The sequence below is a fragment of the Anopheles arabiensis genome, chromosome X, assembly GCF_016920715.1.
Source record: "Anopheles arabiensis isolate DONGOLA chromosome X, AaraD3, whole genome shotgun sequence".
NCBI classification, from domain to species: domain Eukaryota; kingdom Metazoa; phylum Arthropoda; class Insecta; order Diptera; family Culicidae; genus Anopheles; species Anopheles arabiensis.
In genome coordinates, this window is record NC_053519.1 from 15,489,870 (window position 1) to 15,514,980 (window position 25,111).

General features: G+C 46.2%; 3 protein-coding genes across 3 annotated transcripts in view; 2 read left to right on the forward strand and 1 right to left on the reverse strand.

Moving 5' to 3' along the window:
- The window catches only part of LOC120905904 (pituitary homeobox homolog Ptx1-like), a 54,343-nt gene extending 51,856 nt beyond the window's left edge, over positions 1-2,487 (forward strand). The window contains 1 exon segment of the mRNA XM_040317217.1: positions 1,861-2,487. Within this exon segment, the coding sequence (XP_040173151.1) occupies positions 1,861-2,463 (603 nt within the window). The 3' untranslated portion in view covers positions 2,464-2,487.
- A 9,109-nt stretch (positions 2,488-11,596) lies between these two features.
- On the reverse strand, positions 11,597-13,880 carry LOC120906711. Its single transcript, XM_040318595.1, has 4 exons — positions 13,502-13,880; positions 13,280-13,413; positions 13,072-13,195; positions 11,597-12,997 (listed from the first exon to the last, which is right to left on the reverse strand). The coding sequence occupies exons 1-4, from the start codon at positions 13,652-13,654 to the stop codon at positions 12,191-12,193; spliced, it is 1,218 nt and encodes a 405-aa protein (XP_040174529.1). The 5' UTR covers positions 13,655-13,880; the 3' UTR covers positions 11,597-12,190.
- A 5,795-nt stretch (positions 13,881-19,675) lies between these two features.
- On the forward strand, positions 19,676-24,875 carry LOC120906743 (cytochrome P450 4c3-like). Its single transcript, XM_040318653.1, has 5 exons — positions 19,676-20,150; positions 21,598-21,713; positions 22,735-23,014; positions 23,102-23,171; positions 23,247-24,875. Exons 1-5 carry the CDS (start codon positions 19,919-19,921, stop codon positions 24,160-24,162), a joined length of 1,614 nt encoding a protein of 537 aa, XP_040174587.1. The 5' UTR covers positions 19,676-19,918; the 3' UTR covers positions 24,163-24,875.
- The last annotated feature ends 236 nt before the right edge of the window (positions 24,876-25,111 follow it).

The window sequence follows — 25,111 nt, forward strand, 5'->3', positions numbered from 1 at the left end:
CGAATGCCTGCCCACCGCCCCGGCCTGGAAGGCAGAGGATTGGCATGGCCGCTAGCACAGTGAGCACGTAGCCTGCGAATGTACGGGGCAAATGGCGCCGGCTAGCGAGCTCCACGGAGGCTCCAGCAAAGGGCGTTACATTCGCATGCCGCACTGTGTACGCCTTGTGTGTTGTGGATTTGTAAATTTATTCGATTGACTGCTACGAACCGGGTATTGGTTGGTTAAATGAAAGATATATAGTGCTGAAAGCCGATGCGTTCGTGCTTGCCAAGCGCACCGAGGAGTGTCCGTGGAAGGCTCCGACAGTTTGGACGCAATCCACGCGCTTGTTACAACGGCGAGCCTCGGCGATTGGGGGCGTTTTCGTATCGGCCCGCAGCTCTGGGGTCTCGCAAGCAGTGTTTCAACACGGACATTTCACGAGCTTTTTTCGAGCTGAATGATGCGGGGCAGCTTTTACGGACTCAGTGCCAAAACGTGGCCGTTGGTGAGGACACAGCAGGCAAGCGGGTGGGTCTTTAGGGTGATGTAGTAGCTGCAACGCGTTCGAATCGAGTTTGAGCGAAGAAAGCTTTCAGAAACATGGGAAAATGTCTAAAGAATTGCAAAAAAAAGATCCTGAGGTTCTGTGACAATGGTAGATCTAGCAGTTATGTAGATGGTAAGTTACATCTTGTGCCAACAGTTAGCGTTTGGAAGGATTTCAGTATACAAATGTTGTTGCGCAAAACGCCACCTCACAACCTCCTGTGACTCTGGAAGACAAACTCTGTAGGTTATTTGGATTTGATAATTGCCTGCATTTGTCGTAATGCTAGTTTTTCATCTTGTTTTGTTGAGATCTTTCTATGAGTTATATTTGGAAGACCGTGTGTTTATTGTACAATCTTCAATTCATTAAAATTTGATTGTAAGTTCAAATTAATACATATTGGTCATGGACTTCTACAACATTACCTTCCTAATACATGGAATATTCCAAATGTTTTCCCTCCTTAATTACGATACATCTATGTTTGACTTCTTGGTCATTGGAGAAGTGCTGGTGAGCCAGAACATGCCCCATTATACAGAAAAGACAGTAATCCAAAGGATTAATGTTCAGGTTAAACAGCGTGGAGATTAAACTTTTAATTTCAGTGTTTCTTAGCACTATTGAATATATGCCGCACGTTTTTACGGAGCCAAAAAGTGAACTAATGGCGTTCGTCGTTTGGCAGCTTTAGCAGACATGGGAATTAAAATATTCCATTAGTTGGATCATTCCCATTGATTTTACTTACTTGCTTACCCATTGATTTTACTTGATGAAATGATTTGATGAGATTCCTTAAAAGTCTCTGGAAGCTCTTAATGTTATTGTGCAGGATCTTCATCCAGAATTGCTTTCAAAATCAGAGTTTAAGAGTTCTTCATCTTCTAAAACAAAATTGCCTTTTTTACATGGGCAAATCACTTGGGACTCGTACGTTCAGCATGGAATAACTTACATTAATAACAGAGCCGTTGAACAAATTTGGGATGCTGTGTCCTGGAAATAAACCCAGAAAACCTTTCCTAAGATCTGTTTAAACTATATTCTGCCAGGAATCCTTTTTCTTCATTTGCAAAGACATCTTAAGACATGTTAAGGAAGCTTTGAAGTATACCTACACATGAGCTGCATTGTTTCTGAGCGGCCAATTCTTAGGCTCTAAACATTGAGATAGTCACGGTACGACGGCTACGTCTTGGAGTCATAGTTAACTACTGTTACGCATTAACAAGGATAGCTTTAATTTGCAAACTATATATCCTCATCAACTGTTCCATCTCCTTCTAAAGTGCTGATTTCTTTCCGCTCTTCCATCCCCGCAGGTATGGTTCAAAAACCGGCGGGCCAAGTGGCGCAAGCGGGAGCGGAACCAGATGAACGCGATCGCGGCGGCCGACTTCAAGAACGGGTTCGGCCCGCAGTTCGTGCAGCCGTTCGCCGACACAGACACGCTGTACTCGTCCTACACGTACAACAACTGGGCGAAGGTGCCGTCCCCGCTCGGTGCCAAGACGTTCCCGTGGACGGTGAACCCGCTCAGCACGTCGATCGTGTCGACCAACCACCACCAGAACTCGATCAACTGCTTCAACACGTCGGCATCGTCGGTGGCGGCCGGGATGGCCGGCACCGGCACGATGCTGCCGGCTAGCATGGGCACCGGCCTGACCGGGACGTCCGGGGCGACCGGCGTGTCGCCGACGCCGTGCCCCTACACCACGCCCACCAATCCGTACATGTATCATCATCGCGCCGCGGCCGAACCCTGCACGGCCATGAGCTCCAGCATCGCGACGCTCCGGTTGAAGGCGAAGCAGCACACGTCCGGTTTCTCCAGCCCTTACTCCGCGTCGTCGCCCGTCTCCCGCTCCAACTCGGCCGGCCTGTCCGCCTGCCAGTACGCGGGCGTCACGGATACGGTCTGAAACGCGGCCAGCGCAACCACCAACCCGCCGAACCCGTTCGGCACACTGCTCCTGTTCGTGTCGCAACCGTCGCCGATGCCACCGCCGTCGCCGCCGCTCTCCCTGGCGGCGGTGACACCGCAGACCGCCACCGACACCGGCCCCAGCTCCCCGATCACCCAGCAGCAGCCAGCGTTGCAGCAGCAGCACCAGCATCCTCATCATCTTCATCAACCGCTGGCAGGCGCGCCACTGTTCTCGCACCCGAGATCCGCCCGACAGCAGCCACAGTACCCGGTGGAGCAGCTGTACTCACCGGACCACCATCAGTACCACCATCGCCATCAGTACCAGGCGTCGCATCAATCGCAGCACCACCAGCACCATCCGCTACAGCAGCAACAGCAGCAGCAGCAGCAGTATCAGCAGCAGCTAGCCTTCTCCACTTCCTTTGCCTCGGTCACGCCACCGGACCTGGACCTGGCCGGGGACGACGCACTGCACGGCGGGTCGAACGCTACCTCACCGACGTCCTCCTCCCCGATGGCGGCCGTGTTCGTCGTCAAAGGACAACTGCCGACGCACGAGTACGGTGGCGCTGCCGTTGGGCGGGGATGATGATAATGGACGACGTCAAGGAAGTGGGAGCAGCAAAAGCCAACAACAGCAACAACAACAAGAGCAGCAGCAGAAGCAGCAACAAAAAAAGGGCCAGAAACAACATCCTAGTCGCATTTCTCCCCTCGGTACAGTGTGTTGAGCGATATAAAAATAGACAGAAAGATAAGGTGAGATATAAGATACAGTAGCGTTGCTGGAAGGGCATTGGAACGGGGCAGCAAATGAGCAACTTACACAATAGACATACTCACACACACACACACACACACACACACACACACACACACACACACACACACACACACACACACACACACACACACACACACACACACACACACACACACACACACACACACACACACACACACACAGCCAATCTGCTTTGCCGCGCACCAATGTCCCCCTAGGAAACGACGGACACCGCCATGAATTTCCAAAGTAAAACAATGAGCGTTGTACAAAATGATATTTGCATTAATCTGAGCGAGGAGGTCGTCCCACCATCAACCGGCGCACGAAACGAGATTGTGATGAGAACGGACGTTTGTGTCATGAACTACTCCATGAGCGCTGATTGGAGCATCCAATAAAGCGGGAATACGATGCTTCCTGTTTTTTTCTGGGGGAAGTACCAAATCTTCACATCTTCTTCTTGTTGCAATAATGTTGGAGGTTCTGGCTCACCGCAGTCTTCTGCCCTGCTGCTAAAATACTCCGCTCAATTAGTCCGCACACAATATACCTTTTAGTAATTATGTACATGTCTTGGCTTTATGGTATGAGTGCGCGATCAATTTTGGTTATCCTCCTAATGGTCGATGCTGGCGTCGTTCTGGATTAGGCAAGATGGAGATGCTCCTGTGTCTATCATACTGTCATTTGTTATCGAATCGAATTTAACACGCAGAATCAAGCGCTCCTCTGCCGTACTCTGTTCTAGGTGTTACTATCAAGGTCTAGATATTCCAAGAAGTATATTTCGCAAACAACACCATTGGCAGATTTGGGTGCCATGTTTGTTGACAGCTGTTCGAACATCCAGAACAAACATTCATCAAATTTGGGTTTTGAATGTGAAGTTGATACTGAGCATTTGACTCATGACTTTTAAGGACTCATTTAAGGCTCAACTCCTCCTAGATCACAAAAAAATATGTTTCTCAATGTCACACATCTTTGTTTGTGTGTGTGTTTTTTTTTTTTTAATTTGACAGTTAGTAGATGTCATATTTCTTTTACACTGCCATTCTCTTACGAGTGACGAATGGCAAATTTCAAACCTTCATTGACTGTAGTGTGAACCACATTATTATTCTACGATTGGCAGAGGATGAAGAACCCTTCAACTGATTGTTAGCGGAATTTTGCGTCATCATTTCGCGATACCAAAGAGCGCTGAGCACGGTAACATGATTAACAGTTGAAGGCAGCCCTACCAACAATGAAAAAGCGACGGGATGGAGAGGCAAGAGTCCACCTTTTGCCACCTAGCACTAGGCAAAACCACGTAATAACAATAGTAATGTTAAAACGGGGTAGAAAACACGGGCAAGGTGGTTTCAAGCGCGAGCGGTTTCCTTCGTAATGATCAAAGAGCGCGAGCTGCCGGCTGGCTGATGGGTGTTTGTTGATTTATTTATTTTCATTTTTGCCTCCCCTTTTTTGATTTCACCTCTACTCTACTACCCTTCCCCCTGTCCTTTACCCCTTCTGTACGCTTTGGTACACTCAAACACTTGCACACACGCACACACGTTTCCGAAATCGGTAAAAGTGACATCAAAAGATTGCAACACCCCGCGGGAGCGCGCACGTGAGTTAGCGCCTCGCCGAAACCAGAAGCCCAATTTCACCCCACTGTCCAACCCATCTGCTTCTCCATCTCCGCCCCCCCCCCCTTCCCTCATCACACCCGTTATCGGTCTTATCACACCCCGAAAGAGGGGATTAGTAAATTTCGGTATCAAAAGTTAATATTCACCGTCCCGGCCTGGCCCGAACCGAAGCAAACGGGCTGGGTGGGCGGTGACCGGGGTAGGGAGACAGAAAGGTGTTTGTGTCGGGTGACGGACAGCAGCGCGCCGGCACTAGCCCACAAAGCGCCCCAAATCCTTCAACCAGAGCCGGCTGTCGGCTGTCGGCTTGTTTCAAGAAAGCCCCTATTCGATCATTTCCATCTGCGCTTCCACCTGCTTGCCTCCCCTTTGCTTTCATTGAAATCGCCCCGTCAGCTCCGGCGCCCTATCCGAAGGGCGCGGTACAGATAAAGCGCGCGGGGTTAATTAATTAAAACGCTCGCTGTGTGTAATCGACGCGCCGCGCCGTTTTCGAGCAGTTGAAGGATGGGAACAGTTTAACCCGTTCTGTCTGTATGGGCGTGTGTGTGTGTGTGTGTGTGTGTGCTTGTTTTGCGAAAACCCAAAATGGCCTCATCATCAGTGTCCCTGTGCTCATACACACACAAAGAGAGACAAAGACAGACATTATTGATCTCTATTTGACATTCGAAATTAGGCGCTGGGTATCCCTGTCGCTGGAAAAACAGGCTGAAGTTTGTTTGTTTGGAAGTGACGTATGTTTTTTGCAATTTTTTTTTTTTTCATTAAAAGCGAAACAGCAAAGTAAAATACTCCGATACAACCGACAAAAATGGTGGCACAAATGTACCATAATTAAGAAAACACTCATTGAATTCCGAGCGGCCCAGCAAAAGGACGGAGCTTACTTACAAAATGAACGCACAGCAAATGCACATTCGAAGCTGTGATACTTCATCGCGGCAAAGCAAAAAAGGGGGGAAAATGCCACATTAAACACACAACTTCTTCCTTTCCAAGCAAAGCGCCCATTTCACTGACTCAAATCGAACGATAGTTATCCTCGGTAGAAGCTACCCGCTGTTCGCAGGTGTCGGTTCTCTTCGTTTGATGCTTTTCCGTAAATAGTACACGCCGCGTACCGCCAGTAAAGGCTGGTGGAAGCTCACGCAAGTGATACATTATGGAGGAAATGGGCAAAACAAAACAGACAAACATTACAGAGTTTTCCAGGAGTTCTCATAGCTGTGGGACACTTTATTGACCCCTTTCTTAAGTGAAATGAACTTAATGTAATGGAAATTGGACTCTGTGGCACGATTGTTGGACAAATCCAATAGGAATTTCCAACGAGCCTGACCGAATAGGGTGCCGTAGAGTCCAATTCCCACAATATGAAGCCTACTTCCAATAAGAAAGAGTTAAGGAAGCGTCCGACAACTATGAGAACCCCTGGAAAACCCTGTAACACAATGATCTACTCAAACACCCAATGGACATGCGCAACAGAACAGATTAAATGAGAAGAAGAAAATGCTTAGGCGTCGGTGCTGGTGGTGGTGGTGGTGGCGGCGAAATCGTGGGGCGAAACGGCGCAGTTTAATGCAAAAAAAACAACAATAAAATATAATAATGAAGAAGAAAAAGAAGAAGAAGAAGAAACTAGTACGATCTTTAACAAGAGCGAAGCAAGAAGAAAAAAACACTACAATACAAATTATTATAATTAACTGCAGTACATTTAATGGTAATAATACTAATAATAATATAAAATGCTTTTAATCATATCCTGAAACTGTAAAGGTAGGTGCAGGCGGGGATCGATCACCCGATTGCTCTGCTCGATCACTTAAACTAAACTAGTGGCCGGGTGGGACGAGGCAAGAGAAGCAAAGCAAACAAAACAACAACAAAAAAAAAACAACCAAAAAACAAAGGAAAAAGATAGTAGTCAAATGCGTTTGGAAAAAAGGGCGCATCTTCGTTTTCTTTTTTCTATTTTCTTCACCCTGTTCCAAGGCGGCAGGGGTTGTAGCTACACCAAACTTAGTCGAGACTTAGTATATACATAAAAAAAAATTATAAATATATATATATGGGCGTATGTAAGATGTTGCGGTTAGCAGTGATCTGTCAAAATTTGACGTTTTATTCACACCTAAGTACACTCACGTTTGCTGACTGTTTCCGCCAACCGTTTACATAGTCCCACTGCCACTGCGGGAGTGGCAGGCCATGTACATAATGCTACACGCAGAAAAGAAAAGAAGAAATAAAAACAGGAATGGATTATGTGCCGCTATGTTTCGCTTGGTCGAAAACTATCCGTTTCTAGTAAACCGAATAGCAACAAAAAAGGAGAGAAAGCAAAAGTATGGAATAAAAACGAGAAACAAAAATTTGGTTCGCGCTGATTAGTGTCTCACTCAAGGATGGCAATGAAGAGGAAACATTCGTTCCGGATGCTGTACTTCCGAAACGAAACGAAAAAAGGGAAAACCGGTGTCGTGAAATGTGCAATACACACGCTAAGAAACGGAAACGGAAAATACAAACCAAACAAACCCGCTAATCATTTACTGCAATTTACTGCTCCTTTTCTGTGTACACAATCGCACTCATAGAAGAAAAAGACGTTAATAAAAGGTAAAGCAAACTACAGACTACAGGAAAGCGTAAACTACAGGCGACAGACATCGTGTGAAAGGGGGGTTGAGTTTTTGTGTATAGAAATCTAAATTGGCGCTAAATTCATTCAGAACATTTGCGACAAAATTGAATCGCGCAAATGTGTGTGTGGACTAGAAAGAAGAATAGTGGAAAAAACAGCCATTAAAGCTCGTAACTAGATTAACGCTTCCGGAGCGGGGGTTGCTTCTTCTTTCGAAGCTTTTACCTACCTACGTACACTCAAACATGCGCACGACACTCACATGCGCTATGCGTGTGTCTGCCATCTTAATAATTTCCAGAGTAAACCTTTTTTTTTTCAAGCAAAATAAAATATTTTTCACAACATATCCTTGAATGAATGAGTGTAACGAGCCCTTCGAGGAACAACTTCCGAAAAGTCAATAGAAGCACTTGGTATATCTCTTTGCAGTGAAACAAAAAATTTCAAATAAAAAGCAAGAAGAAAAAAGAAGCATACACAGACACACACATACAAAGCAGTGAAAGACAAATAAGATAGCAGAACTAAACATTGGAGACGTTAAGTCGAAAGAAAGCGGGGAAAAAACAAAAACCGGACGAATGAGAAAAACTGACATGATCAATAACAGGGAAAAATATGAAAAAACAATGAAAAAAAAACAAAAAAAAAGATAAAAAAAGTTGTCAGGTTTTCTTACGTGCAACATGTTGCGGAAGTGGAAGGAAGATGTAGAAGCAAACATGTTGGCTTTCAATTCCTTTTTGCTCACACACACATATTACAGGAGGGTAGGTGTAAGAGCGGGCGAGACAAGTGAGGGACAGGGTCAGAAATGGGAAATGGAAGGTAGCTGCTGCAATAGTGTAATTAGGAGTGGTACAGCACCGGCTAAGGGTGCGAAAATGCGGCCGCACCCATTCTAATCTTAGTACTTTGTATTTTAGTAATTAAAACGGCTATACTGAGTTGAACCGAATACCTACCGTAGTACTCGTGTCTCCCGTTCCCTTTGCCGATGCTGCCGATGCAACCCCACAAAACCCCCCCTATCTCAGGCCGGGCATGGCGACACAATGATGATGAGCGATCTATGCCGGTTTTGCCACGGTGCGAACGTTTTGTTTTGCTTTCTCCTTTTTTTCATTTTATTTTACCAGGGAAGACAACAAACCTTCCATCCAATGCTTTTGGTAGGCGAACGCTGGTTCTTTACGCTTTGATAGCGTGTTTGTGTTGCTATTGTTTCTTTCTTATTTTATTTATTTTCCTATACGTGTAGTAATATGGGGCCAGCTGACGTTTAGCTCGACTATCTTAGATCGGTACTACTGATGGTTCTGAAATTCGGTTCTTCGTTCGCACAATACAAAAAAAAAACAAAGAAAACAAAAACAAAAACATGTATAGAAATATCCCAGTCAAATATTTAAATATAATAAAATCATTTTCACTGAAACTTTCTTTTCATTCCTCAATACATTTTTTCCTCCCATTCTGTTTACTCCGATGCTTATTTGCGTTGTGTTTTATCATGCTCTGGATATGGGTTTTGTAGGTTCTGATTATAGGTAGGTTTGTTCCATTGGTATATTTGTCTGTTACATCACATAACCATTAATATCACAATCAACTACCTTGGTTTCATTCTTTATTTACTTTTTGTCACTCTTTTAAGGTAGCTGTTTGACTTGTTTCACTTGTTTCTATTTTTCTTTCTCCAAAAACAAATTGAGTCATAACATAACAAGAACCATCCCATCCCAATAAAAGTAAGAATGAGCTTGTGTGTGTGTTTTTTTATTGTTCCGTGTAGCGTACAAAAGGTTGATATATCAACACGCGTAAAGATCATCCACATCCGCAATGTGAAAGGATTTTTTTAGCCTTCTCTTTTTGCTCATTTGTCACTTCTAAGATGAATCTTGTGAGAATGAAAAGTGAGAAGAGCCTAAAGTAACATTACAGAAGGAACAACATTCCACAAACACGCAAACGCACAAAAATATAATTGAACCTAGCATTGGATTATACAATAAACATAATCGTACTATGTTAATTATAAGATTAGTAAAACAAAAAATTAAAAAAAATTAACTACACAAATAAAATCCTGCTCAAATAGTGAAAACAAAAAAAAAACAATACTTCATTTAAAAAAAAAAAACAAAAAAAAGGTATACAAGAGTGATACAAAAGATGTAAAATATGACATTAAAATGGATTCAATTCCCGGAGGGATGCGAACATCAAAAACAAAGAAAAAGAAGCAGTAGGAGAAAGAGAAAGATTTAAATTTGGAGGAAAAATCAATAATGACAAATTTACTTTTTTCTATTTGTTTTTTTCTTAAGAATTAACTAAGCAGTACTGTTAGCATACGTGACACTAAATACGAAACGGAAAAATGCAAAGTTGTAAATGGTCAAGTTTTAATAGTGCAAGGGGTAGATGTGAAAAATACTCGAATGAAATTTACAACCCAAACAGAAGCATAGAAACACTAAAAACACTACTTCATGTACACATATCTCGTATTTCATTCTCACCGGTCGAGCTCCTACTGGGAAAGAGTGTTAGAGTAGTAAAACAAATAATATATATATATGAAAATTATAAAAAAGATAACAAAGGGATAACACGGAAAACGATAAACCTTCTTTTTTTCTCTCTTATTAAATTAGAAAGTTATTCATTTTCTACGCGTGAGTAGCGGCGAGGAGATAGGTAGGGGAAGAGACTCGTAAACCCAACAGGAAAAAATGTGTTTGCAAAGAATTTAAAGAAGAAAAACAACAACAACAACAATAAGAAAAACCAATCTATGGATAATAAAGTCAAACAATGTAAAAATAAAATAAAACAAACGCTATGTCATTGTATTTTACTAACGCTTCAAATGTCATTCTGATGGTGTTCAAACTAGTGGTGGGAGCTCGGAATCGGACCTACTCGATTCCGATTCCGTGTTCGGAATCAATTCCGGAGCCGATTCCGATGCTGGAATCGATTTCGATTCCGGAGTCGATTCCGATTCCGGAGTCGATTCCGATTCCGGAGTCGATTCCGGAGTTGGTTCCGGAGCCGATTCTGGAGTTGAATCTGGAGCCGATTCCGGAGTTGAATCTGGAGCTATTTCCGGAGTCGACACCGGAATCGATTCCGGAGTCGCCACCGAAATCGATTCCGGAGTCGACACTGGAATCGATTCCAGGATCGGAATCGGCTCCGGAATCAGAACTTGACTCCAGAAATGGAATGGTTTGAGTTGAAATAAGAAGTGTGGGAAGCGAAATAAGTTCACGAAACTCCATGAGAATGGATCATTTACAAGTAAATTTTGATTCTTTGCCGCTATCAACACATAGCATCATTGGACCCAAACGCCTATTCCTATGAAGATGCCGAAACCGACTCCGTTTTGAAGCCAATTCTGATTTCGGAGTCAATTCCGATGTCGGAACCGATTTTGATTCCGGAGCCAATTCCGGAACCGATTCCGATTCCGGAGCTGATTCTGATTCCGGAGCTAATTCCGATCTCGGAGCCGATTCCGGAACCAATTTCGGAGCCGATTCCGGAACCAATTCCGGAGCCGATTCCGGAGTTGGTTTCGGATCCGATTCCGAAATTGGTTCCGGAATCGATTCCGGAAACTGATTCCGGACCTACTATCCGGAATCGATTCGAGAAAACTCCGGAGCTAGCTGGAATCGGATCCGACGAAATCTTTATTAATCCCATCACTAGTTCAAACGAACCCGAGTGTGTGTGTGAGTGTGTGTATGTGTGTGTGATATGTGAAATATTTCTCACCGCATCGTGCTGTAGTGTCATACGTCCGAAATGGTTTTATTTGATATTGCAAGCGCCTAAAGGTATGCAATTTACCATGCAATAGCAATTGTTATACGATTTCCGCTCGCCATGAAGCGGCACAGCAATTTACAGCCGAACACACACACCGCAGCCGAAATTCGGTTTCATTTCGCGAAAACTCATAAAACAAGCTTCCAGTAGCGGCAGTCGCACTATTACTATTTGTAGAAGTACACGTGACTATCGACAATCAAACCCATTGATTCCTTTATTTTCCCGTCCCAAAAATAAGGGAATGGATTAGAACTTGCTTGTTGTAAGCGATTGCTGCGTTGTTTACAAATAACCCTTTTTTACGGTTAAACTAAGCAAACACAACCGATCATAAAATCAAAGACCCGAAGCAAAGCGAATCTTTAAGGTGAGCAATTTTGCTGCTTTTTTGCACCGCATTGTCCTCAGCCTCATACACAGCCGCTGTACACAAACAGGCACACACACATATTTTATTGCTCGTGAAATTTCGGCTCTGGTTGGTACATTTTCTATAATGCCTAAGCGTGAATTGATGCATATCATAAAAGTACGCATCATAATAAGGCCACACCCTCGCTTTTGCTTCTTGTTTTTCTTTTGGCAAAAGCTATAAAAACAACAACCACATCGAGTGAGAGACATGAAAGCGATATTCCATTATTTGGCGTATCAGTTTTGCTCGCAGTATTGTACCGATGGATTTGGATACTTTCCACCGTAAAAGAATAAAAACCAAAATCCAATAAAGTTGCATCACAACGCCGGCACGGCACACGGCATCGGGAAAACGCCAATGAAACTACAGTGCGAGCAGGATGCGGGCGTAATTGCGGGCGAGGGCGTCCGACCGGCCCCACGTCCCGTTCGCCATCAGCTTGTGCCAGTAGCGGTTGATGTGGTACGGGTAGACGATCCGCAGATGGCACAGCAGGCCCAGGCTGGCCGTGTACAGCAGTATCGAGACGGGCAGCCGGCCGTCGAGCCAGCGGACGGCGGGCGGCTTGCGGAACCGCTCCGACCGCATGTACACCAGCCAGCCGAGCTCGGCCAGCTCGGTCAGGGCGAAGGTGAACAGCAGATAGTTCGGGAAGCAGTAGTAGGCTAGGCCGGCGCACAGCCCGCCGGCGGCACTGCGCACGATCGGCGAGGGCCGTCGGGCGGCCAGCCCGCAGTTGACCGCTTCGTAGATCGTTTTGTAGCAGGTGATGAAGCCGAACAGGCCGAGATCGAACCGGGTCAGCAGCAGTTGGCCCAGCGCGACCGGATCGGTCAGCAGCATCGGCATGCGGGGCAGGAAGTTCTTTACCAGGCTGATCGCGAGACCGATGTACACCGAGCGCATCATGGCCGTTACGATGTGCTGCCGGCAGGTGGTGGTGGTGGTGCTGGTGGACGCCCGACTTGGGTCAGCCGGGTTGACGTGCTGGCGGGCGCAATGGTCAGCTGGGTAGGTGCTGGCAAACCAGAACCGGTCCAGCTGCAGCCATTGGCGGGCCGCCATAATGCCCGCACTGAGCGCGGCGAAGATGGCGGTCCCCCACGGCCGGGAGGTGCGCAGGTGGGCCACGAGCGGACTGTGCGCCCGCCGGATCAGGAACTCGATGTACTGGGTGACACAGAACGAACGCGAGCTTGCTGTTTATACCATTCGGAAAGAGTTCTTTGCACCGAGTAACTTACCATATTGAAGAGACCAATGCCCTGGGCACGAACGATGTGGCGCGGCAAGTAGCGTGCCGTCAACCCGCCAGCCAGCGAGGGTACCAACACGAACCAGGCCGCCGGAAAGCGACCCATACATTTGCTGCAACGCCACCAAAATAACACTCGGCATCAGTTAATGAGGCGAGTCACATTAAAGAAATAGAGAGAGAGCGATAGACCTTACTAGAACAGACAGAAGGCGAGGAAGCTGCCGCCCGTCATGGGCAGTCCGGCCAGGATGCAGCGCGCGTACTGCCAGAAAAAGTTGCGCCACTCCTCCGGATCGGACCACTGGCGGATGCGGAACAGCATCGGCGTCTGCCGGGGATAGACAAACATTCACTGAGACACTGAGCGTCACGCCAAAACCGTACCCCCCCCCCCCCTCAATTCACCCGATACGTACGACAACCGCTGGCAGGTAGTGGCGCAACCCGCCCAGCACACCCTCGACGAGGAAGGTGCACCAGGCGGCGGCGCAGGTTTGATCGGGATGCAGCATCTCGCGGCACGTTTTGTCCACCGTTACCAGCTGGAAGTGTTTGCTCAGCTGGCCCATGGTTGCGCTTGGTTTTTGGCGTCGCGACTGGTGCCCCAAGAATATATCGACACTTTGGCACAGGAACGCTCGTAGAATGGTTTCGCGAGCCGGGAGCAGTACACGTACCAGGAAGCGTGTGTGTGCCGCATATGGTCCGGTGAAGGAAGGTGAACCTTTCTAGAATAAATTGACCAACAAACTCGCAACCGATGTGCAGTTTGTGAGCACACACACACACACTTACACGGCAGTCCGTTGTCAGTAGTTGCAGCGGGCTCTTTGTAGTGAGGTGTGTCACGTCGTAACAGACGAGGGAAAGAAGAGTTTGGCGAATCAGGTCAGGTCAGGTAACCACAGTGACGAACCCTTTTTGGGGCGACTCTCTTGTAAAACCACAACATTTGAAATGAAAAAAATACAAAGAAATGGCAAAAATTGAAACTTTTTGTTTTCATATTGCCCGGCTGTAAAGATAAACCTGTATCACAATTAGTACAGGGTTTTCCAAGTCAGTTTCAATGGAAAACATTGTTATGCCCAGGGTTTTCCAAGTCAGTTTCAATGGAAAATATTGTTATGCCCCACATCCAAGATGTTTTTCAACAGCTGTCGAATGGTTTATTTGTTTCAAAATCAAGTTTCAGTTTCAACACATGATTTTCAACACAAAACAAAGAACTGTCAAGCTCAATCCAGCTAGAGTCGTGTTGAAAATCAGGCTGTAGAAATTAAAAATTATTGTGATGGAAATTAAATGTCAGATCGATGTGGAACAACATTTTGTATGCGGTGAATAACAACATTTACACTCGAAACTGACTTGTAAAACCCTGTAATGATAGGATATTAAACTTAACAACAGTTCAAATAAATTATAACGCACAATTTAGAATTAATCAACCAAATAGTGGTGTGCCTAATGATTCTTTCGTAAAGATTCATTCATATGATCGAATCGAATATCCAAAAGTTCACTTATCTCTAAAGATTCATGAATCTTTGAAAATGGCATACTTCATCGGGTTCAAAATAAAATGGACAAACGAATTTGACACATCGAGAAAATGTGCCACCGGCATGTATTCAAGTTTCACAGTCCCGGGTATCGTTAAGCATCGTGCGCTGTCAAACGGATGACTAAAGATAGTTTAAGTGTCCCACAGTCTTAGGGTGAATTGCAGACCCCATTAACTAAACATCGATTCAACCCGTGTTTGTAGTGATGTGCTCTCTGGAATCGTCTGAATTGTCCGGAGTCTGAATCCTTCAGAGACTGAGTCGTCCGAAGTCGTATACGTCCGGAGTCAGTCGGAGTTAGGGTCGTCCAAAGTAGTAGTCGTTCAAAGTCTGAATGATCCGGAGTCTGAGTCTTCCAAAGTCTGAGTCGTCCGGAGTAGTAGTCGTCTAGAGTATGAGTCGTCCGGAGTCTGTGTGGTCCAGAGTTTAAGTCGTTCAGAGTCGAAGTCGTCCGGAGTAGTAGTCGTACGGAGTCTGAGTCGTCCGGAGTCTGAGTCGTCCGGTGTAGCAGTCATCCGGAGTCTAAGTCACCCGGTGTCTGAGTCGTCCGGATTCTTTAGCTGCCGGAGTAGTCGGGAGTCGGTGTCGTCCGGAGTCGAAGTTGTCCGGAACCGTCCGAAATTCCGAACGGCTCCCAATAATGCTGGTCGGACCTACTTTTTGAAGTTGCTTTCGAACCAACCCAAACGATTTTTTACCAACTTTACCCAACACTAGTATTATACTTCGTAGTGCTATACGATTGTATTACTACAAAGAGGCTTAAAAGGGAAAAATCTTTAGAGGGACTTGCCTGATCTCCAGAGATTCATGATGTATTTAGCGATTTGTGAATCTTCAGGGAAACATAACGAAATTAATTAATGAATCTGAATGAATAACCCATTTCTACAACTAAAGTAAATATAAAAATGGGATTCTAATGGTAAAAGAAGTGAAAAAAGCACAAAAAGTTCAACAAAAGAGAGTTACGAAGGATCTGTGGACTCTATTCTAATTGCAAATGAAATCCAAAAACGCATCATTTGATCCAATCACGGCCGGATCATACACTACATTGAACGTAGCATGTGGAAATGGTGCCCGTATTAAGTACTGCTTTTAATGTAGCGCCATTCAATCGTTTTCGTACACTAACAGATAAACAGGCGGTCTCATATGGTGGTGATCGTGAGTTCGAATCTCGCTTCCAGTAGGAAACTTTTAAACAATCCATATTGAATCGATGGACATGACTGTCTGCATTCAATAGGAATACTTAACTGTTGCCTTGTTTAGAAAAGAAGAAAAAGAAGAACAATTTGTATGTGTTGATGCTATAAACACACATCATGCACTTAACCGCATTTTGTGGGGAAACTAAAACTGACTCTCTTGCTGGTTGAGCAACAGTATAATTGTTTGAGATGGATTCCTTCACACTCGATGCCACTACCCAGTAGCCATAGAAGAGAAAATTTGTCTCAAACCAACGCGCCAAACGCGCACGGCGGCACGCCTTTTAAAGCTCTTTCTAATCAAGGCTTCAACACCTCGATGCACCGTAATGTGTGGAATGTTTTAGATACAACACGTGTGCGTCCGCTGCCGTTGTACCGTTCAGGCCAGCGCCGGACCTCCAACGCCACGGAAACCACGAGCGCACAAACACGACGCTCGGGTGTGCTAGAGCAAAAGCCGCATTATTAATGTTTGTTTGAAATAATTTGGAAAATTATGTTGGCTTCCAGGGCTGCTGCTGCAGCTGCTGAGTCATTTCGGCACATTGTTTCGCGCCTTGGCTGCTCTCCATTCCGCCCGAGCATGAGCCGCGCAGAACAAGCGAGGAAAATTGAGAAGTGATGATCTTTTAATTGTAAGCCACCAAGACCGAGCGACCTTGCGATTACAGATAGATTTTTATATATCCATGTAGTGAAATCTCGACCGATCGAGCGCCTGGGTAATCCGTTTGCCGCCCCGGTCCCAAAGTCAGAGTGGCATATTTACATTGACCTTTGCGTTTCGTACTGGCCTGTTTCCATTTCGGAAGCTTTCCTGGCCTAGGCGAACACAAACTAAGTTCGGCGAATCCAGTGCTCCGGATGCCAGAGCGAAAAGGAAGGACAACAAACCGAAACCCCCCCCCCCCCATTGAACAATGCAACCGTCGGCCGCTCGTGAATCGAGGAGAAAAATTAATTAAAAACCAATCAATCGGAGTGGAGTGGAGCGAGCCGGTGTCTCTGCTGGTACAGAAAGAAAATGAGAAAAACGGCAGCACAGCACACGGGAGACTGGGCGCGAGGTGGCGACGCTTGAACGAATGGATTTGAGGCCCGCGCAGGCCGTAGAAGCATGCGAGTTGTCAGCGGAGTTGCCGCGTTGATCAGTAACAGGAGGAAACAACAAGAGTAATAATCAAGCCCGTGAGGGGTTCCCTCGTGTCGTCACGGCTAGTTTGTTAACTTTGCCGCTAGATCTGTGTTCGCACGGTCTCCTTTTGACCCTTGATCCAAACCAAATCGAGCTTACAAACCCATGTGCCAGGGAGGAAGGGCAGAAAACACAATCGACACGCTCGAACTGCCGCAGGAGCCATCTAGCAATATTCGAAAACAAATTAATAGCGTCCATTTAAACTACGGCTAACATTAGCAAAACTATAAAAAGTAAGATTGACGTGGAAAATAACAAGTCATTATTATTTTTTTTGTTTTGTTATTTTACAGTTTTATGGCCAGGGACAGTTTTGAAGCACATATTTGTTTTTTTGTATTTCTTTTTTTCTTCTCAAATTATGGTTTTGCAAAACGTACGCTGAGTGACAATAACATGCCAACATTACCAAATTCAATCGGAATGTCTACGTCTTAAAGCATGACGCAATTTGGACATCATATATCATATGCCGGGAGAATGTTCCAATCCTTGCCCCAAGCTAGACCGTCCATATTGCCTCGAATAAAGCATGTACAGCTTTGGAAGTTATCTTGAAAATAGCTCACAAATCCGCTACCGCTGAATTTCTTTGAAAGAAGTAATAATGCTGATCAAGTACGTGATTTTGCCTTGTGTTCCCTTAATGTTGATTACTACTATGAACTCCTTTATTGTCTGAAGAAATTCTTCCCAAACGTCCTTGGAGCATTGTGAGGAAATTGCAGCCGTTTTAATGATAAATTTGCAAAATATTTTGCTACAGGCACCGGTGCAACATCTTTTTTTTAAATGTAAATAGCTAAAACATGGGGCAGTCCCGTGGTACAGTCGTCAACACGAAAGACTTAATAACATGCCCGTCATGGGTTCAAGCCTAGAATGGACCGTCCCCCCGTATCCTTGACTATCCGACTGTATGGTAATGAATTAAGTCTCGAAAGCCTGTATAGGCCGCCGGCATGTTCGCGTAGGACGTTACGCCAAATAGAATAAGAAGAAGAAGCTAAAACAAAATCGTCCCTGAGACCTCATGCTAAAGTATGTTTATCGTTATAATTCATTTTTTTAATGCAAAAGTGGTGTGTTCTTGTTCAACTCAACTGATACTAATCAATAGATATGCAAAAATGTTCTACCTTACTCTTGAACAAACAAACAAAAAAGATTGTTGTTGATTGTTTGATGTTATAGAGTCTTTGGGTCGTTTTGCTTCATTTGTTTCCGAAATTAAAAAAAAAAAGTATTGAATAAAACATCCTGCGCTGCGGGGTGATATTTAGTCATGCCAAAACCATTATGTCTAGACCCTGCATCAGCAGATACCATCTTAGACTATGATAATTCATGCGAAATGCCTCTCAGCCCCCCGCTGAACAGTTCATTGGCACCCAAGCACAAGGACAACGCACCAAAGGATATTCTGATTAGATAACGTGAAGGTGATTCTGATTCGATTCCGTACGTGAAGGTTACTTTTTAGAACGACAAATGGATGTTAAAAGTGTGCTGACACTAAAATTCAAATAGAAAGCGGAATCATAGCTTCAGTGTTTGTCGCACACTGTGCATTAGAAAAAGAAGTTTAATTCAAAACAAATGTTAACATCGGTGTCTTACAGCTTCAGGCTGTACCGAAACACGCTAAAATAAACTTGTGACACAAAACGGAAGCGTCTGTGAACAATCAAGTCGAGCGTCCTAATTAAGATGCTTTTGAAACAGCAACAGTAACACATCGCACGAAAAACAAATCACCAGTCGTGCAAAAAAGAATAAATATCCAGTTTATCATTTGGCAGTCTGTAAATGAGGATTTCGCTAAAAGCTCGCCTGCTTAAAAGTGATACCTTTTTTACACACCTTCAAAGACCCCCCGCTGCCCCGGACTCATGCCGCATTACGCCGCGTAAGCTGCAAACACAAACACGGCAAACAATCAATTATTTGTCGATCATCCAACGAGCCGAGAAAAATTATCAACACAATCGGTTTCCTCGGATCCCCCACAACGCATCGCCCCAGTCAGCAGAGGTGTTTATGGACACGCGCGTTTGACGCTCTTTCTCCGGCCAATTATACATACACCTCCTCCCCACCCCCTCCCAGCCTGCGCTGGCTGACGGTCGCTGTTCCGCGGGCCGCACACAAATCGTCACCCTTGAAGCCAGCGAAGAAGCGGTACCCACAGCGCTGCGTCGTTTATCGGGAGGATGAAAGGAGGAGAGGGGGGGGGGGGGGTTGGGGGACGCCTTCGAGCTGGCCAGCTGCCCGAATTTTTCCTCGCTAGAGGTCACCGATCGGGCCCCGGTTTTTGGTTTGGTGTGTGAGTTTTTTTTGTTTTCGGTTATGCTCCGGCCGATCGAAACCAAAATTTTATAAATATGAGGCCCGGTGCGTTCGGCGCGCCCAGATCGTCACCATACTTTGCGCCGTCAGCGCGCGCGCGCCTGTTGTCTGGTTTGGTGTGTTTGGTGCTTAAAATTGTAAGCGAAACGACAAAAGAAAAAAAACAAGAGTGAAACAAAGCTGCACAGTGTGCAATGCATAGATAAAAAAAAGGAACAAAACGAAAACGAAAAAAGACGTTGCTGAAAAAGGTTGCAGTTTTTTTTGTTGGTCCAATTGGATTACAATACCCGAACACGTGGAACGGGTTTGACCCGTTGCGGTTTAAATTTTAGAACCGTCCAGTGAATATTCTGACAGCAGTATTTAAAACAGTGAAACCATCTAAGCATTCCGATTCTTTTGGACTTTAAGAACATTAGTGAAAACGGATTGTTTTTTCGATTGTGGTTTTGTTTTATATTTCCGAGAAGAATAATCGTATTGGAACACCGCAGCATGGAAAATTCGTTCACTTCCGATCGGATCGGGACGGTGCGGCGCGAGACGGCCGCCCTGGTGGCCGTCTTCTCCCCGCTAACGATGGCCATGCTGCTGCTGCTGGCGCTTGTGCTCGTGGTGTTTAAGGCGCGCCGGGCCAAGATGGTGAAGCTGATCGATCAAATACCGGGCCCGGTGTGCATGCCGCTCGTTGGCAACGGGCTGCAAATAAACGTCGGCTGCAAGGACGGTAAGTGCAATAAGGGAGGTGAGCGTTAAAAATCCCGTGGGACGTTGTGTTTATCAGCAATCAACCAGGCAGCCAAGTGTCTCGCCCGCAGCAAATGCAGCAATCAATTTAAACATACATCATGCAAGCGATTTCTAACGTGTGGAAAATTAAAAAAAATGAAAAAAGACAGCATCGACACATTCTTCCACTCATTTTGAGCGGACGTTCCACCGGCACGAACGAAGACGCAAGCAAATTAGGTGATTGATTAAAACCGAGCGTGCTTTTCTAATGCCTCCGCCCTGTGTGTTACGTCAGCCGCATTAATGCAACCGCATTTGTCCGGAAACGTCACTCACTCGTCCAGCGATAGTGCGTCGTTGGCGCAGGGTTTGCAACGAGACCGCGAGACGATCATAGTTGCCTCATAGTGTTGGGGAGCTTTGGCGAAAACACTGAGATTGCTGCCACCCCAAATATCTCCCAAACACACTAAAGCCTTCATCGCCTTGCCTCCCTGCCTCGGCGGTTGCCTATGTTAATTGCTGTCGCAGAGATTTGGATTTCGCCTTTAGCAGCAGATCCACGCACCGGTGGCCACTTATCTGCCAAGGAGGCTCGCGTAACGCCCGGGACGGATGAAATCGGTATTTCCTCTCGCCGGCCACAACGGTTGCGGCAGCATGCTGACCCCCCCGGGGGCGAGAGAGTATGTTGTGATGGTTTCGAATTAATTTTATTCCAAACATTGCATTTCTTGGTGGGCCTATCAACACACACACACACACACACCCAGAAATGGTCAAAACCAGATAGATGGGGATGGGAATTAGGAGCTGGAAAAACCTTCCGCATTGGTAGCTCTCTCTCACTTTGACACACACGCACAATAGCAGCTTTGAAAAGTGAAACACGCTCTCCGATTACATGTGGCCCACAGCGATATGGATATTTAAATATATTTTAGATTGTCACACACACACACGCACTCGGGTTAACATTTTACCCAGTGAAGAAGCGTCCTCGGCGGCAATAAGCGATGAGATAACTGACGCATGCAAAATGTGAAACTAGGTTATCAGCTATGAATAAAACAACCACGGGAAGCTAGGGTTGCTTGCCGTGTGTCTCCACTTTCGGACGATTCATCGCGTGCGTATCTAGCAACACATATTGCCCTTTCGTGGAAAACGGTACGATGTTTCCTAAGCTGCCCCAGCCAGCCTCGGCCGACCTTGACTTTCTTTTTGCGCCAGCGATGGAAGATAATGCTAATTTGTTGATTTAAATTTTAACATCCCTCCGCATGGGGACGCTTTTCAAAATCGCCCGAAACGCGCTAAGCGTTGCACAATGCAGCCGTCACTTTGAAAGGGTGGGCATATTATTTTCAACACGAATGAGAATTAAATAAAACAAACATCCTAAACGACTTCCCAACTGTTTATCTGCTTGCCCTCGACAGAACTGTTCGATCGCATTATCGCGTCGAGAAAGATGTTTGGCCGGCGACAGGGCATCAGCCGCGTGTGGAACGGTCCCATACCGTACGTGCTCATTTCCAAAGCTTCTGCGGTCGAGGTAAGTTTGGGGTTTAACTTTATTTTGCTAGCGGTGGCGGGAACACAAACAGGTAAACTGTTTTGCGTTAAACGTAAGCAGCAGAGAAGAACAGCGAATAAGAATAGCCAGCAATTTCCCGGAATTGAATTTATGCAGCTAAGCAGGTACGGAACGTGCTGCCAAAGCTGCTTGCGCGAAACAATCGATCGCAGCTCAGCAACAGGCTGGAATGCAAAATAAGGCATTTATTTAATGTTGATCGCTTAGTTTTATGTTTTTGTTTTCGTGAGAAACATTCTGCACTCGCCAGCTAGTGTACTTGTACGGTTATTAACATCCCATTAAGCGAGCTGCTTCTATAGAGCAATTGGTAAGCGCACGTGTAGCCGACAGACATCATAACGCCCTCTTCCGTTCGAATCTTAAGCTTTGACTTGCCCATATGCGCCGTTTTACGTACTTTACAGCCAAATTTCACCATTTTTGCATTTTCATCTCTTAATGGCACACAAAACGGTATATTAAAACAGACATGTGTAATCAAAGTGGTTGCAAATCTGTGCGTCATAACCACGTTTTCTCGTACCCATGCAGTGGTACAATTAATAACACACCAAACGCTCAACAAAAATACCGCGGCAAATCTTTTCTTTTTTTTTGGGGTGGGATTTTCTCTGCCGAAGGTGAAATGTGACTTTTCGTGGCCGGAATTGAGTCCCCAATAGTCCATTCTATGCACACACGCACACATTGATCGCACCACCAGCTCGCACCCATGCCACGCTGCAGACTTTCTGACATTGAACTTTTCCTATCCTTGAATTTGTTACATTTTCGAGACATTTAAATAAGAATAACAGTTGGTCGGCCGCTTCGGGCCTTCGCTGGTGCAAAAAAAAACGAAAACCCCCTAGCACGCATCGGACGGCATGAGAGCGTTGGCAGCGTCGTAGCATACTTTCTAACACGGTGTCGGCCGCGGTATCGAAGCGCGCCCCCTACATTTATGCTGAATGGTCCAACTGTTTGCCATCCGCAGCCCATACTAAGCAATCCGAAGCTGGTGGAGAAGAGCAACGACTACGAGTACATGAAGGCCTGGCTGGGCAATGGTTTGCTCACCTCGCCCGGCTACATCTGGCATCCGCGCCGCAAATCGCTCACGCCCGCGTTCCACTTCAAGATACTGTCGGACTTTGTGACGATCTTTCAGAACCAGGCGGACGTGCTGATCGACAAGCTGGCGGAGCACACGGTACAAGGGGAACCGTTCAACATAGTGCCGTACGTGACGCTCTGTGCGCTGGACATTTTCTGCGGTAAGTACTCATTGCAGAATGGTGACCGAAGAGCTCGAGATTGCTGATTGCTAATGATGCTGATTTGGACCTTTTTTCTCCCCCCAGAAACTGCCATGGGATGTCCGGTGTATGCGCAAAAGAACTCCAACTCCGAATACGTCCGTGCACACAAACAGTTAAGTTTGGCTAACGCCTTTTCCCTACGCACTAACGTCTTCTGAACATGCTCTTCCTCTTTTTCGGCACACAGAATCGGCAAGGTGATACGCAACCGGCTGCAGAAGATATGGCTCCATCCGGACTTTGTCTTCAAGCGCACGAAAGAGTTCCAGAAGCACCAGGAATGCCTCAAGGTGCTGCACAACTTCTCCGACCGCGTCGTGCGCGAACGGAAGGAGGAGTTGCGCAAGCGCAAGGAACAGCTAGACCAGAACAACAACAACGGCAATGGAGAGAGCGACTACAGCGTGCTGGAGGATGGCATCTACCGCAAGAAGCAGCTCGCTTTTCTGGACCTGCTGCTCGAGGGTTCCGGCCTGTCGGACCTCGCCATCCGGGAGGAGGTGGATACGTTCATCATCGGCGGCCACGACACGACGGCCGCCGCCATGGCCTGGATACTGTACCTGCTGGGCGCTGCGCCCGACATACAGGAGCGCGTCATCCAGGAGATCGACGCGGTGATGGGCAAGGATCGGGACCGTCGCCCAACGATGGCGGAGCTGAACGAGATGCGCTACCTGGAGTGTTGCATCAAGGAGGGCCTACGGCTGTACCCCAGCATACCAGTGATTGGCCGGCGGCTGACGGAGGACGTGCGGGTCGACAACTACACCATACCGGCGGGCACGACCGCCATGATCGTGGTGTACGAGCTGCACCGCGACACGTCCGTGTTCTCCAACCCGGACAAGTTCAACCCGGACAACTTCCTGCCGGAGAACTGCCACGGGCGCCACCCGTACGCGTACATCCCGTTCAGTGCCGGGCCGCGGAACTGCATCGGCCAGAAGTTCGCGATACTGGAGGAGAAGTCCGTCATCTCGGCCATCCTGCGCAAGTACCGCATCGAGGCGGTGAACCGGCGCGAGGACGTGCAGCTGCTGTGTGATCTCGTGCTGCGACCAAAGGATGGGCTGTTAGTGCGGCTGCACAAGCGCGAGTAGCAGGGAGGGGCGTGTGAGCGATGAACGTTACCAGACAGCATGTCGCAGCAGTAGCAGTAGCTCTCTCTCTCTCTCTCTCTCTATTCTTCTCTCGTCGCTCTCAGTACTCAGTATTACTTATGCTGCCCATCGCACGTAGTGCACACGCTTTGATTTCGGCTCTGGTTGCTGTAACCACCGGAAGGAAGGCAGTACAAAAATCAGATTTTAATGTGTGCTTCGCTCGCTTGCTGCTGTTTCTGTCTCCACTGTGCACTTCCCAGGTTGCTCTGTTACTTCTACGGGCATTTTACTTTAGACGCTTGTGTTATACATGCTCTTGCGGGTTGTAAGAAGCAATGGTATAAGTCGCTTTTGTACCATGCTTGTCCGCCCGCATGGTTGGCACATTCGTACGTACTTGCCGCTGGTGGTATGCGGTGTCTATAGGGCCGCTCTATTTCTCTCTAGCCATAGAGACAGCAAGATCGAGACGACCATGCCAGTATTTTACGACGCGATGCGGTGGATACGTGTTCTAGTTATTGCAGGGTTTGCGAAACATCGCTGACGGCTCAGGACAATAAGACTTTATAAATGTAGATTTTACTTTTACTAGTATAAATAAAAGTTATGCGGAAAATCGGCCTCGGTGTTTTGCATGTACCAAAGCACATGACACGACATATTATTTAGTTGTTTCAGGAATACCATCTCGTTTATGACAACTTTTTCATTTGATATCACTAGTGCTTGTGTTAATTAATGGGTTTCTTCACTTGAGAATATCTGTAAAATAACCAGTATCACAAGTTAGTTTGAAGCAATACGGCTTTCTCGGACCGTTCCTCTGAATAAAAAGTTACTTTGTAGCTTATAACATCCAATTACTATACTGGATCGTTCTGAGACACGTTTGAAGTATTTGTAAATTCGCTCAAAACGTTTACAGCGTCGAATCAATTTGTCA

Bases quoted from the DNA above. Each gene is read 5' to 3' on its own strand.
- LOC120906711 (XM_040318595.1), bottom strand. From the start codon at position 13,654: ATGGGCCAGCTGAGCAAACACTTCCAGCTGGTAACGGTGGACAAAACG. The intron at 13,414-13,501 runs GTACGTATCGGG...TATCCCCGGCAG, and splicing joins ACTACCTGCCAGCGGTTGTC to ACGCCGATGCTGTTCCGCAT. The intron at 13,196-13,279 runs GTAAGGTCTATC...GTGGCGTTGCAG, and splicing joins CTCGCCTTCTGTCTGTTCTA to CAAATGTATGGGTCGCTTTC.
- LOC120906743 (XM_040318653.1), top strand. From the start codon at position 19,919: ATGGAAAATTCGTTCACTTCCGATCGGATCGGGACGGTGCGGCGCGAG. The intron at 21,714-22,734 runs GTAAGTTTGGGG...TGCCATCCGCAG, and splicing joins CCAAAGCTTCTGCGGTCGAG to CCCATACTAAGCAATCCGAA. The intron at 23,172-23,246 runs GTTAAGTTTGGC...TTCGGCACACAG, and splicing joins TACGTCCGTGCACACAAACA to AATCGGCAAGGTGATACGCA.